Raw genomic sequence first — 14,542 nt, forward strand, 5'->3', positions numbered from 1 at the left:
AAGTGACAGTGAATGGTAAATATCACTAGCTTTTCCAGTAGGTACACATGTTATAATGAAAGTCCAGTGCTCCCTTGGCCATTTTAGATTTTCCGAAATTTTTTCAAAACGAGGAAAATATTTGTCTACTTCTTTTTCCCTGAAAGTTGGCACTAACCTAATTGTTTTTGTAACAACAAAACTTTAATTTGTATCTAAAGTGGGAATGTGCTTTTCACTTGCCAGCTCTATTTCTTTTATTCTAAACTGATATTCCCTCTCTTCCTTCTCTCTTTGATATTAGCATCTGTCTCTCTCTTTCTTAGTTATCTAATTACATTTGTTTCCCCTCTTTCTGTAACTGCATTTGTTCTTTTTGTAACTGCATTTGTCATTATCTCTCTCTCTTTCTTCCTTTTCTAATTGCATTTGTTTTTCTTCTTTATCTTTCTGTACCTGCATTTGTTTTTCATCTTTCTGATGTTCAAGTTTCCTGAACTCTATCTCGTATTTTAATTTTAAGTATTTAACTTTTATGTCAGGGTCTGATACAGACTTACTGATCAAAACCAAAATACTTTTATCCAAAATACTCTTTTCTATCAAATACTGAACCACAATATTTTTTTCTTTTTTGGTTCGGTGTGGAAGACGTTGCTTCAGAAAGATCATATTTTCTGGCAAGTTGAATCATTCATCTTTTTTTAAAAGGTCTAACTGTTCCTGGGTAGGATTTGAAAGAAATATTTCTACTTTTGATGACATTGTATAAAAAGCTTGCAGATTTCTCTAAAGATTTAAAAAATGTAAAAAGAGTACTTGGGATTTAAAAATGTTTTTTAAAACTATGTCAGCCAAAATTCTTATCTCCCAAGGACGAGCAATCCAATTTTCTTGGGTATTTTTAGGCTCTTTCAAACAGTAACAAGAAAAACGTTAAGACAACAAGGTTTGTGAAATATGGCAAATAAGTTATTTCCATAGTAACACATGGTAAAAATGAGAACAAAACTTACGATTTTACGAATGAAATCCAAATATAATCCAAGAATTAAAAAATAGAAGTCATAGTAAGAAAAGTTCCAGTAAAACTGAATTCAACTCCCGACGAAATAAAAAAATGGAAGGCGATGACGTATGATATGGTCAGTGTCGTACTGATGTATCAACAGTTCTTTGTTGAATCACCAAAAATAATATTCCAGTGTTGAATTCTATGTAAATTTCGATAACTGTCTTTGTCCAAGAATTATTTTGGAGCAAAAGTATTTCTAGGGAAAAATAGTTTGAAGAAAACAAAATAATTAGCCCGAAAACTGGTCACAACATAAAACACCTAGACTTCTCCAGCGTTAAAGCAAAAATAGTTATTTTTACTCAAAACATTAACAATAATACTATCTACAACGCAAAACATATGCCCGGATGTGGCTCGATCCACTGGTAAAACCTAATTGATACATGTCATTTGTCACTTACTCCAAGAATGTCCTCGATTTCAATTTATGAATGTTACTCCCCATAGAAAGAATTTGAAAAACATTGTTTACTTCAACTCTTACTGGTTCTGAATCAAGGTCAGGAATTAGGTCAGCATTAGATACAAGTTTCTTTTATTAGTTGTTTACAAAAAAACTGTCAGGTCAAACAGAACTGAACTGAATTTCTAGAAAATGTAAAATTCAGTATATCAAGTTACATTACAATAGAATACAATTTTAAAAACTAACAAATAAACAATTAAATTAAATCCACTATAAATTAAATCAAATATGCATGACAAGCAGCAGAAGAGGTGAACAGACCTTTTCCTAGAACGTCATTTTTTGCAGAAAAAATCATTCTAGGAAAACAAAAACAAAATAAATAAGGTCAGCAACGCCAAACAGAAGCCTCTAACTTACTGAGAGTTTCTCTAAGTGGGTTAGTTTATTTTGTTACTTTATCTTTGTAGTTCGTGTTTTTCTAAATTTGTATGCGTGTTTTGTTTACCCGCCGGATGTTTCATTGAGGTCGCACCTCATCTGCTGCTATAAATGTATGAGTAATTAAATCAGTCTCTCATCCAAATATTTTATCAGGACCTATACGATCGAGGATCGTGTAAATTTATTGTTATAAATCCGTGTGGAGTAGATTGTGTTTTTGAAAAGAAGTTTTTTACTCTACTCATGCCCATATCCCCGCTACATCAAGTCTGATGAATATTTCGAATAGTATGTGTTTCAACTTCTTAAACCCACCTAAAATATTGCAGTTAAAATTCTGATCACTTTAGGTATTTGTGTATATCGTTGAGTAACATAAATCACGTCTGTGTTTTATGTCTGCCTCGAGTAAATATTCTTGCTGGATTTGGTTGTTTGCCCAGCATTAAGTCGTCACATACTACTAAATTATTAAAAATAATTCCATCGAGATCATCTACAGATGTGGCTTCATCAATATCAGTAATAAAATTAATACTATCATCACCCTCTTAGTCCAATAATTTTGCGTTTTCATTAAAATCTTTAAGAACATCGTAACATCTCTGATCATCAACTGACGGAGATACTAAATAAAACTTATCCCATTTGATCCATCTCATTATCAGTAATTTTGTTTTACCCGATCAGAATGAACCTATTATCATCATTCTGATGGAATTCGGTAATGCTGAAATATGTTTTACTGGCTCCTGTTTTCGTATCGCTGAGAAACCAATGACATCCATGTTGTGCAAATATAATAAATAATATGAATTTATATTGTGTTCGATGTAGAGCATTCACCACCTCATGTGGATTAGCAGCAATAATAACAACAACAAAAAATAGAGCTTGAACTTACAGGTATATGAGGTACAAAAGAATATAAATTTATTTCTAATAATAAAATTGTTGTTGATATCGCTACTTCATTAGGAAAATTACCAGGAACTCCATGAGCTAAATACCCAGGAGAACAACATCTTCCAGGATATAATTTTTGCAGTCCTGGAACCCAACTTGATATCCAATTTGACGAGTGAGATCAACCAAGACCTGGAGAGTTTCCAATAAATGCTATTGATCAAGCACGTAACGTTCATGATTTAGCTTATAAATGATCTGCAACAACGACATATTGCAGATGTGAAGTTGATTCACTCGTTAAATTCCATAAAAATAAATATATTAGAGAAACATTAGCTAATTAGTTGGTAAGATCTGCGATGAAAGATATATTATTATTCGGAGCCGGTATTTAATCGATCGATTTTTATAAAATAATGGAATCAATTTATTATATTAATTGTTACACATTCTGTTGCTGCATGTTTACTCTACGCACTATGTCATTCCATTTAATATTACTCGTCTTTAAAACACCATATTTATCCTGAAAAATAACAACTTCATCTTGGTCAATTCCAGAGAGGTTCATATTATCGGCAAGTTCATCTTTAGTCGCGTAATTTGGCAAATTAATATCATCTTTTTTTTCCTTGTCTTTAATAGAAGAAGATCTTCCGTAAATATCTACCATTGTACTTTAAGATCTATTTAAAATGATTAACGGCTACTTGTATACTCGTGCACGGCTTTATGAGGTAGTAATGTTGATGAAAATATAGCGTCGAGTGCAGTAATTGCTTCACGGCCGCATATTGGCGGATCTGTTATTGTCTGTGTTGATAATGTTGAAAACCAGACTGGAGTTGTTATTGTGTTTACGTAATTTAAAAAGTCTTTTGGCGGAGCCAACCTGTACGAATCAAAATAAATAATTCCACGTGGATCAGTTGCGTATAAACAAACTTAAAGATCTAATAATGTTTCCTACCTGAAACATTCTCAGCATGTTTTTTATTTTTTTAAATGTTTTTCTAATTTCGTGTTGTTTGTTTTTGTAACAATATGATTATGTTTCTTATCTTATAGGTGTTGTCTAATGTTGTAAAGCGCTTAGAGCTTCTAAAGATTAGGCGCTATACAAAGTCCTCATTATTATTTTTATTATTATTATTATTATTATTATTATCATTATTATTATACAACGCAATGAGTACCAGGATCAGAACTATTATCGAGATTGATGATACCGGTTTCAATATTGCTTGGTTATTAAACTTGCCGTTATATTATTTTTTTTTTGACTGGAGTATATTAGTCAACTCTGTTAGTGTTTGATTTGCAGCTTAATTTTACTGATATTTGCAGGCATAATTTCAGTGTTGGGTAATTTTACTGGTTGTGGTTTTCTTCGTACTAATCGAGCTAATCTTTCTTTGATTGCTAAAAATGCTTTACCAGCAACATTACCAACAGCACCAATACCTTTATTGCGAATAGCGTTAATAGCTTCCATTCCTAATTGTTTTGCAATTGGTATTGCTTTTGGAGCTATTCTCTTAAATAAACATTGAACAACATCACTAAGTCCATCTCCGTAAATCGCTTTGTAAGTAGGCAATCGTGAGTTTATTACCCTATTACAGGCCCTCGTTGAGCATTGTGTATAATCATTCTCAAATTACATGCTGCCTAATCAATTGTTTTCAGTCGCTGTGATAATCAACAACAATTTCATTAATGAGAGAATGATAAATGTTACGATCCATAACACTGCCTGTAAACAATATTCGGCAAATATCATATATTTCATTTTTTTTAAAAATCTGGAGAATTATTTCCTGCACGTTTTCCTATGATCAGAATTTCTAAGCGATCAACATTGGCAAGAACGCTGTCAGGACCAGTTCCTAATCCACTTCTTTGAGTAGAAAAACCACTTCCAATAGCAGAATCTTTTTTCTGTTTTTCTGGAGGAGTATAAAATCTTCCTTGTGCTACTAGTCTTTCTCGTCTCTTTTTTTCTCTCTCTTCTCCGCTACCCGTCTTCTATGTCTTTCTATATCATGTTTAAATGTAGCAAAACCCCAATCATTATCGCTAGGAATATTATTACTAAATAGAGAGTATATATCCTTAACCCAATCATTTTTACCATTAATATAATCATTTAAAAATTTAGGTTTTATGTGTTTATTTACGCCATAGTCTTTATCTGCGTCAATTTCAAACAGGTTTACAAAATCGTTCTTTATCTTCTGCATATTCAAGTTGTGCAAATTGTTGTTCCTTTAGTTTTTGTTTGAGAGCATCACGAACAGGAAGATATCTTCTAATTGCTTCTAATCTTTCTCTAGCTAATCTAATAGTGTATGATTCCATTATTGATATAACAATGATTTAATTACTCATACATTTATAGCAGGAGACTAGGTGCGACCTCAATGAAACGACCGGCGGGTAAACGAACGCACATACACATTTAGAAAAAAAAAAAACGACAAAGATAAAGAAACAAAATAAACTAACCCAATTAGAGAAACTCTTGGTCAGTTGGAGGCTTCGGTTTGACGCTATTTACCTTATTTTTGTCGTTTTCGTAGAATGCTTTAGTTTTTAAAAAACAACGTTCTAGCAAAAGGTCTGTTCACCTCCTCTGCTGCTAAACAATATATATATATATATATATATATATATATATATATATATATATATATATATATATATATATATATATATATATATATATATATATATATATATATATATATATATATATATTATCAGATGGTTTGGGCACAGTCAACGAAAATAGGATGCGGATATGCAAAATGTGCAGGGACATACTACTATGTGTGCAATTACGCTCCAGCGTAAGTTTTTAAAATTTATTTATATGCTAAAATATTAATTATGAAGAAATGTTTATAAATTGTGTATATGCCATAGTTTAGTTCTTTCATTGTTATAATTAATGGCATGTGGATTGATGACTAAGACAGAAGATATGAGCAGATTGAGAAATATATGCAATAAAACTTCCATAAATCGACTCAAAGACGGAATATATTATCAGCTTGATCAATGTACGCAACAAAACTTCACTAAATTAATCCCTCTATAAAATTGCATTTTGTGCATACTGGTTACTTATTCTGGTCCAGACAGTTGTTTTAGCAGTAACTGAAGCTCCATAAACTCGTTACTGCTATAACCCTTAAGGTGGTCTGATAGTTTGGTTCCCTCAGTGTGTCAGGCTGATTAATGTCCAACTTTTTTTATAACCCAAAGATTAAATATTGTACTTGATTTTTAATTTTATTTAATTTTTTAAAAAATTAAATTAAATTTGAATTTAATTTTGATGCATTATTTCAATTCAAAGATGATGCAGAAACGAAAAGGTTTTCTCACAAGATTTTGGTTGAAACTAGGGCAAGTATGCTAAATATGTGATCTCATCAAATTAAGTTTTTCTGCTTCCTAAGAAAGAAAATACAATAAAAGGTTTCGTGCAAAAATTCTTCGTAATTATTTTAAGCATGTTTTCGACTGTATATACTTGGTTTGCGATGACATCTACGTGCGTATATTTACAGGGGAAATTTTGACCACGTATATCCATACAAAATGGGATCCACTTGTGCCGATTGTCCCTTTACGTGTTCAAACGGACTCTGCGGTAAGTAATAAAAACTGTACTATTACATTACATTCTCTCTATATGACAAAGGAATTGAAACTGTCCACCAGGAATATATTTGGTCGTGAGCTAGACACATGATCCAACGGACTTCTTGACTCGTGAACCACTAGGTTTTTATCCTGATGAATTCTAAAGCCAAAGAAACAAACAGAACATATAAAATACCATCGATCTTCAAAAGACTGTTGGATCACTGTCATGGTCTCATTTTTCTTATCTCGAAATGGGAATGCAGACGTTTCAGGGGGTAAAAAGTACAGTATTGTTTAGAGATTTGTGAACATAGGTCTTTTGTCCCTCTTCTGGAGTGTTTTGCTGGTGGGTGAGATGATGCCCATAATAAATAAATAAATAAATAAATAAATATAAATAAATAAATAAAGAAATAAAGAAATAAATTTAAAAATAAATAAATAAATAAATAAATAAGTAAATAAATAAATAAATAAATAAAATTGTTATTTTTCTGCTGCATTATTTTGTATTTTAGACTGTGGAAACAAGGTTTGTTTAAATGGAGGTGACATGGTTTTGGATAAATGTACGTGCACATGCCACAAGGGCTTACCATTCTATGTCCAACCATTGTGCTCTTGTAAGTACACGCAATCCATATTAAATAGTTTCCTATATATTCTCGCATTCATACTGTGGTCTATTCTCACATTTATGCTTAGTCTATTCTCACATTAATGCTTAGTCTATTCTCACATTTATGCTTAGTCTATTCTCACATTTATGCTTAGTCTATTCTCACATTTATGCTTAGTCTATTCTCACATTTATGCTTAGTCTATTCTCACATTTATGCTTAGTCTATTCTCACATTTATGCTTAGTCTATTCTCACATTTATGCTTAGTCTATTCTCACATTTATGCTTAGTCTATTCTCACATTTATGCTTTGTCTATTCTCACATTTATGCTTTGTCTATTCTCACATTTATGCTTTGTCTATTCTCACATTAATGCTTAGTCTATTCTCACATTAATGCTTAGTCTATTCTCACATTAATGCTTAGTCTATTTTCACATTTATGATTAGTCTATTCTCACATTAATGCTTAGTCTATTTTCACATTTATGCTTTAGTCTTTTCTCACATTTATGCTTTAGTCTTTTCTCACATTTCTACTGCAGTCTATTCTGACATTTCTACTGTAGCCTATTCTCACATTTACACTGGAGCCTAAAATCATGCAAAGATGTATTTTCCTTGCAAAAACGAGGAAAGATTATTTTGAGCAACAGTCAACAACTTTCAAAAATTCATCCTAAGTTTATTTTTGAGTAAGCACATAATTATTATGGATAGATTTGTCTGACGTTTTGGACTTTCCGACTTACTTATCTTAAAAACAATATGCTCTATCATCTGGACCTCTTCCTATTGGAAATACATGGGTCAAATCAATTTCATGAAGGAAAAAAAGCCATTTCAAGAACTAAATATTTCTTGAAATATGTAAATCTTATCATAAGTGTTAAACAGTAATACATGTACATTCAGATAAATCATATGGATCTTTTATACGGCCCTTACTTAGCGTACGTATCACTGATATGTGTACCTATATTATGTGTATTATCGTTCATAATTATAGTTCGTACGGTTTATTTAGTTCGTATGTTAATACTAAATTTTTTATCAATAGTAAGTTCTCTGTTTAAAGATGAGTCATGTATAGTGCATAAATTGTTTCAGTCATGGGTTTCAAGGTTACGTTGTACTGTTAGTACAAGTAAACATCACCTGATCAGACAAGGACCTAAGTTCTAATGTGAGAGGCCAAGCTGACCTGGTTCCTTATTGTTCGGTGTTATAACACAGATCTGTTTACTAATAAGAAAATTAATACTTAGACTTATGCATTCTTTGTAGTATTACCAGTCTTGAAAGTTATATTGAGAGGAATTCATTTATTTAATATAATAATTCGTTGGAATTAGCAAAATGAAATAAATAAAATAAAAATCCCAGATAATCAATTGATTAATTAATCTAAGAAATTTAAGCAGTCAACATAAGCTGTGATTGTTCCAAAATACTGCTCAATGTGCATGTACATTGAAAGTAGTTCCTCTATCTTGGCCTTTGATCATTTTTGTAGTAAACTGCACGGAAATTAAAGACCCTCCGCAGTGTCCTTTTTATGGAAAGTCTGGTTGTCCTGTATACGTAAATGTTCCCCAGGAATGCCCCAGCATGTGCAATTGGTGCCCAGGTAAGTTACTATTAACTTCAAGTTCATTAGCCTCAAATATCAGTCTCTCTGTTACGTAAATATCCTGTGATGATGCAATATGTGTGTGTGTGTGCCTCCTTTTCACTAGATTCATCACATTTTCAGGAGAGGGTGGGGAATAATTTTCAAAATGTATATATGCTTGTTATAATTTGACTGAATCGCACAGACATTCATGCAGATCTTTATACACAGTGTACATTGTCTTTGTATGAGAGAAGTATTTCTTATTTTAAATTAAAAAATTACCAGTCACAATTTCTTTAACTTTATTTTCAAAAGAATTAGATTGAAGACAAACCAAATAAAACATGATATCCGGTTTCATATTTTCCTCATTATTATGAAATTGTACCTGGTGCCGTTAAGGAAGCGATCATTGTATGAAAATAAATTTGATGAACATTTTGGATGCGAATTGATGTTAAAGGTGACTTGAAATAGGTCTATTGATATTTTATGTATGCGTACATTTTATGTTTTGAATACATTTAATCATGCTTTGTTAACCGACCTGTATATTCAGGTGATAGTACTGTAAAATGGATTAGTTGTCTGAATTGTTTGAAAAGTCACTATTTTCCGACGTTTGGCAACTAAATAGTATGAAATCAGAAATAAAAGAACAACCGGACGAAATTCTATTACCAAAATTTAAGTTTCCATGCTATATTTATTTGTTTGTATCACAAAAGCACAAACAGAAGGTAGTACTGGGACAAATACAATTTTAAAAAAAGTTACCAGATTATTACATTTCGAATAAACGAGGGGACATCTCCAAGTTCTAACCAGCTAGATATTATGGGACGTGGCTAGAGGGTGCCTACATGAAGGATGGTGGGTTGGTAATGAGTTAAGTTTTTGCCGACTACACTTTTCCGTACAAAATTAATGGAGTACACAATTCACATGATTTATGTGTAACGGTATTTGAGGATTCGATTTCTATGAAATCTGATCTATAATGAGACTTCGCATAATGTTCCACCACTTTCTCCTCCTGCCCCATCCCAATCCTCAATAAATATCGACTTTTCCCTAACCAACATTTTCTTTTCTAAAGGAAATCCCGCGTTACACCCTTCGACTATGAGTGAACTGTATTAAATCGGAATGCACAAGATAGACGCAACCTCAGACTCTTTGGCCTAGCCATTATTTTGTGACAGAATAATATTTTTCGAACCAGAAAAAAAGGCAACAACCAAACTCAAAACAACATAAAGAATCACGCAATTATAAGCATTTATAATTAGCATAAGTTAACTTCCCAATATATCCCTAATATGTATGTTTTGTATTTCGGAGAGTATTCATGATATCAACATAATCGTAGCTTAAGTCAGTCCAGATTCTGCCAAGTATACTTGGACTCATAATTATTGTTTTCCTATATAGTACATTTGTTTGTCAGTAGTGAACTTTCTAGTGTGTCCAAATCCTAATAAATCATATGTTTATCTAAAGTATCTTCAAAGAGGAGTTGTTGTCATACGTTGTCTGGGACGTTTTGGAGATGCTGGACTGTAAACAAAACAATCTGCAGTGGGGTCCATGATTTAACTTCACGGTGAACTTGGCCGAAATACACACATACAAGCAAACCATAATGCTGATAATGTTCATATTCTAAAGAAAACCCCCAACCATTTTCTTTAAAGGAATGCCAAGAATGCCTAAATCTAACTCCTATCTCACCCACTTTAAATGAGAGAAAAAACACAAAAAAATGAGTTGAACTACATTCGTGAACACTGACGCTGAAGTTATAATAATGCTCCTAGTCCGTATGCCTTTTGCTGGTAATACAAATGACCTTACAGTGGGAAAAACAAACTTAGATGCATGAGTTTTAAACGTTACTTTGTACTGTTTCATGGGTCTGTAGGGTAGCCCCATTTCATGTTCTCATTCGTTGAAACAGACAGAAAATTAGACCACAAATTAAGGTCGTCTGATATAAATGCTATGTGTGAATTCTATTTGTAATACTATGTGCATCCACACTAGTCCATGCGAACCATGAGGTATTATTGTTGTTGATATTGTTGTCAGAACTTAATTTGCAAGGAATTCTGGGAACAAATCCACATTGTCACCTTGTTGATTAGAGGTTACATATGTGGGATAAAAATTTACACTCTTTATCCTTCATCTAAAGGCATTCAAACATTCCAGACGACACGTGTTTAGTTGTTGTGACCACGCACAGGTCTTGTTGTACAGGCTGTACATCGTTTCACTTATTCCTCTTTTCTTACAGCTGCTGGAGCAACATTTGGTACAAACAATGAGACGAATTCAGCAAGTTACCCTACTAGTGTTTTCACTACAGCATCTGGAGGAACAGTTGGTACAAACAAGGAGACCAGCTCAGCAAGTCACTCCACCAGTGCTTTCATTACAGTTTTGCTCTTAGTATTATCTTCGTTTTCCATATGAAAGCACCGAGGTCAACATAATGCAAATTGCCTTTTCTAAAACAATGCTGTTTTTATTTAAATATTACTTGCATTGTTATGATTATTTTGGCTTTGACACTGGCTTCATTGTCGGCGATTTTAAACTTAGGAGAAAAGAGGGAAAGATATCTGTATGGGACTGAATTTGCACCATGCCCAGTTAGCTCTCTCAAATATAGTGCGATGATATGTCATCGGTACTATTAGCCGGACCTTCTAGGTTATGCATGAGAGGGATCACGAGTACAGGTAGTAGAGCGTGCAGTTGAATAAATTTTACGTACCAAGTTTTAAACTCTGAGGATGTGATTGGACATGTTGATAACCACACAACACTCGTTTATGTGTATATTCTGTCAGATATGTCTTCTAGAAACGTGGTGGTACGAAATATTTACAAGAACACTTTGTATAGGTAACAAAGGAATATAATGAATGGATATTAATTGCAGTCTCAGATTTGTTTACACTTGATAAGGATAAAAGTGACTCGTTTTATTTGACATCCCACTATCGTCTGCATTATTCATAACATCTTGCTATTCAGTAGCCATTTGGCTTTAAAGACGTGTCGCGGCTACTGCACAATCTGTCATCGTAAGCATCCGTTAACTTATCCGAATCTTTGATTACAAGACCGTACTCCTCTAATAAGTAGTATTATATAGTGTGTGCAGACCAAATAAAAGTTTCTTTGTTGGTTTTGTATTCTTTTCTTTTTCATCTCTCATTTAATTTACTGAGCCAAGTACACACTAATAAATTTAATAATGTATTCACGGATTTTTGCAAATTCAAAGTATCTGAGTTCTTTGCTGACATAAAAAATGAAACAGAAGGAACCCATTCCCACCCCACCCCCGATAAACTAGGTAAAATATTGCTTTATAATCATATGAGAGAGAGAGAACGAGAGAGCGAGAGAGAGTGAGAGCGATAGAGCAATAGAGATAGAGAGAGCGAGAGAGAACCGTTTTCACTTCACGTTTTAAACAAAGTGACGTCTACACTTTGATGATTATCAGTTTTCGAATGTGATATTTAATGTGCCGCGAGCTCTCCATTTTGCTGTTTCCTTTTTTGGTTCGTTTTCAGATTGAAAGTACATGCAATTGTATTCATATATAAATATTATAACTTGATTTTATCTGTAACAGAATGTTAACCAATGCATAGAAGTGTATGGTGTCATATACAGGAACGTCTCGTTAACTGGATGTTGCCAAATGTATACAATCTATATGGTATATTATTGTTGTTATTATGGATTTAACACAATTTTCAGCATATGTTTAGCTTTACATGGCGTCCAGTATATTTGGTGGAGGGAGAACTCGGGAAAACCTTGGGAAGAATCACCAATTCATGGGAAGCTACTGACCAGTTTTCTCAAATATCCACGTTGACCGAGCCCGAGACTCGAACCTATGCGGACAGAGGTGATATGTCAGTGAACTGTAAAGGCGAGCACCTTAGGCCACTAGGCAACCCGGGTAGAATAAGGTTGTAAGATCAAAGTCTAATAAATGGATGTTAACAAATGTATGCATTTTAGTTTTCGTCTTGTGCGAATTTTGAATTTTGGATCTTTATTTCCGAAAAGTTCTAAAAATGTACTGAATTTGGAAAGACTACTCTGTGCCGTTTTGTTTTGTTATTGATAGAGAGTTTGAGGAGCAGGTATGGGGAGATTGTTAGAGGGAGGTAGGAGTAGGGGATGAGAGAAAGAGATTGTTTTAAATAAGACAAGGGTATATTTATTTCATGTTTTAGGAATGATTTATTTAAGACAGACACTTTTGCTGAGTGGTCAGGTCTCATGAGACGTGTCAAAGGCTCCCGTCTTTGGTTTGAGTTTATCTGGTACGTAATGGATTGGGAGTGGGTAATAATAATAACTTTAATTTTTTTTATAAGGTGGGTATATTTGTTTAATAGTTTAGGAATAATTAGAGAAGACGGGGCTATTTGCTGAGTGTTCAGGTCCCTTGTGAGACATGTTAAAGGTCCCGTCTTCTAGGGTTAAGAAATAGGTTTATGTATGATCTGTTTTCTCCCTGGCAGGGTTGATTGGGGTGGTTGTATTTTCTCTTCTAGTCCAGTTGTGTCTAGAAAGTTTAGGATGTTTTTGAATTTTAGGCCAGTACCCCGTAGTCAATGGACACCCTCCTGTGGATGGGCGCCTGCCTTCAAGCCCACTTCCTCCCATGTCTCGGTCGGACAACAAAAAGCGTGCAATGCGCGCATAAATACCTAACCCCCCCCCACTCCCCCCCCCAAAAAAAACAAAACAAACCAACAAAAAAAAAACCAAACAAAACAAACAAACAAAACAAACAAGAATGAGTGAGTGGTGGTTTTATTCCCACTTATCCACTAAATTGGTACAGACGACTCAAACATGAGCGTGTGCTGGGTCTACTCCCTCTCATGTCAGCCTACCACTCAGGTAGCATGAAACACTACATTTCGCTTTATGACGGCTCAATTAACAGCACTCCTTGAGTGCATAAACGCTTGGGGCGTGTGGCTCTGATTCCTTTTTTCAGGAACAATTAGCATCCTGCTGTGCAGGAATAAACCAGTGGCACATGCACTATGTGCGAACGCCACTTAAATCCAAGGAATCATTCAATCAGTGTATACACTGTATTTGGTATATGCACGATAGTCGCATTAACTGCTTGTTGACAATGGTATACACTATTTGGTATATGCACGATAGTCGCATTAACTGGTTGTTGACAATGGTATACACTGTATTTGGTATATGCACGATAGTCGCATTAACTGGTTGTTGACAATGGTATACACTTTATTTGGTATATGTAGGCATACATTTGCAATGCATAAACAATCAATGGTATAAGTATTTTCAAAATGTGTCAAATTTTTTGAGATTTATCTTTTCGCATCTAAAGTAAATAGGTCTTATCAAAATGAATCAGATCATTATTGCTGTGTTCACATTTACTCTTGTGATATATATATAATCAATACATCAGTATTTTATATACATTAATCAGAGACTATCGAGTTAAGAAATCCCCATCATATATACATAAAAAATTATTTATCCTCCTGAGAATGTGCTCCAAATGATGCTTTTTGTATTTCTTTGTTGTTATCATATGCTGTAACTGTTGTAATTTTCAACAGCACACACACACATACACACGTGCGCACACACGCACATCAAATATTTTATACTTTAATCTAATATTAATAAATTAATAAAATTATGCAAATTGAAGTTTTTATTCATATAAACTATTTTTCCTGTTGTAACTGGAGTCGGGCGATGGGAAGGAGTGCATTGTGGCTTATACA

General features: G+C 33.5%; 1 protein-coding gene across 1 annotated transcript in view; it reads left to right on the forward strand.

Annotated features, from left to right (window-relative positions):
• LOC149785069 (cysteine-rich venom protein pseudechetoxin-like) overlaps positions 1-11,920 on the forward strand; it is a 29,792-nt gene extending 17,872 nt beyond the window's left edge. Inside the window, exons 7-11 of the mRNA XM_089978796.1 lie at positions 5,583-5,668; positions 6,395-6,477; positions 6,992-7,096; positions 8,613-8,726; positions 11,014-11,920. Coding sequence (XP_089834922.1) covers positions 5,583-5,668; positions 6,395-6,477; positions 6,992-7,096; positions 8,613-8,726; positions 11,014-11,192 — 567 coding nt within the window. The 3' untranslated portion in view covers positions 11,193-11,920. The remainder of the gene's footprint in view (positions 1-5,582; positions 5,669-6,394; positions 6,478-6,991; positions 7,097-8,612; positions 8,727-11,013) is intronic.
• Positions 11,921-14,542: the final 2,622 nt, after the last annotated feature.

Source organism: Sinohyriopsis cumingii, chromosome 13 (assembly GCF_028554795.1).
Source record: "Sinohyriopsis cumingii isolate HCF-2022 chromosome 13, ASM2855479v2, whole genome shotgun sequence".
In the NCBI taxonomy this organism is placed as follows: domain Eukaryota; kingdom Metazoa; phylum Mollusca; class Bivalvia; order Unionida; family Unionidae; genus Sinohyriopsis; species Sinohyriopsis cumingii.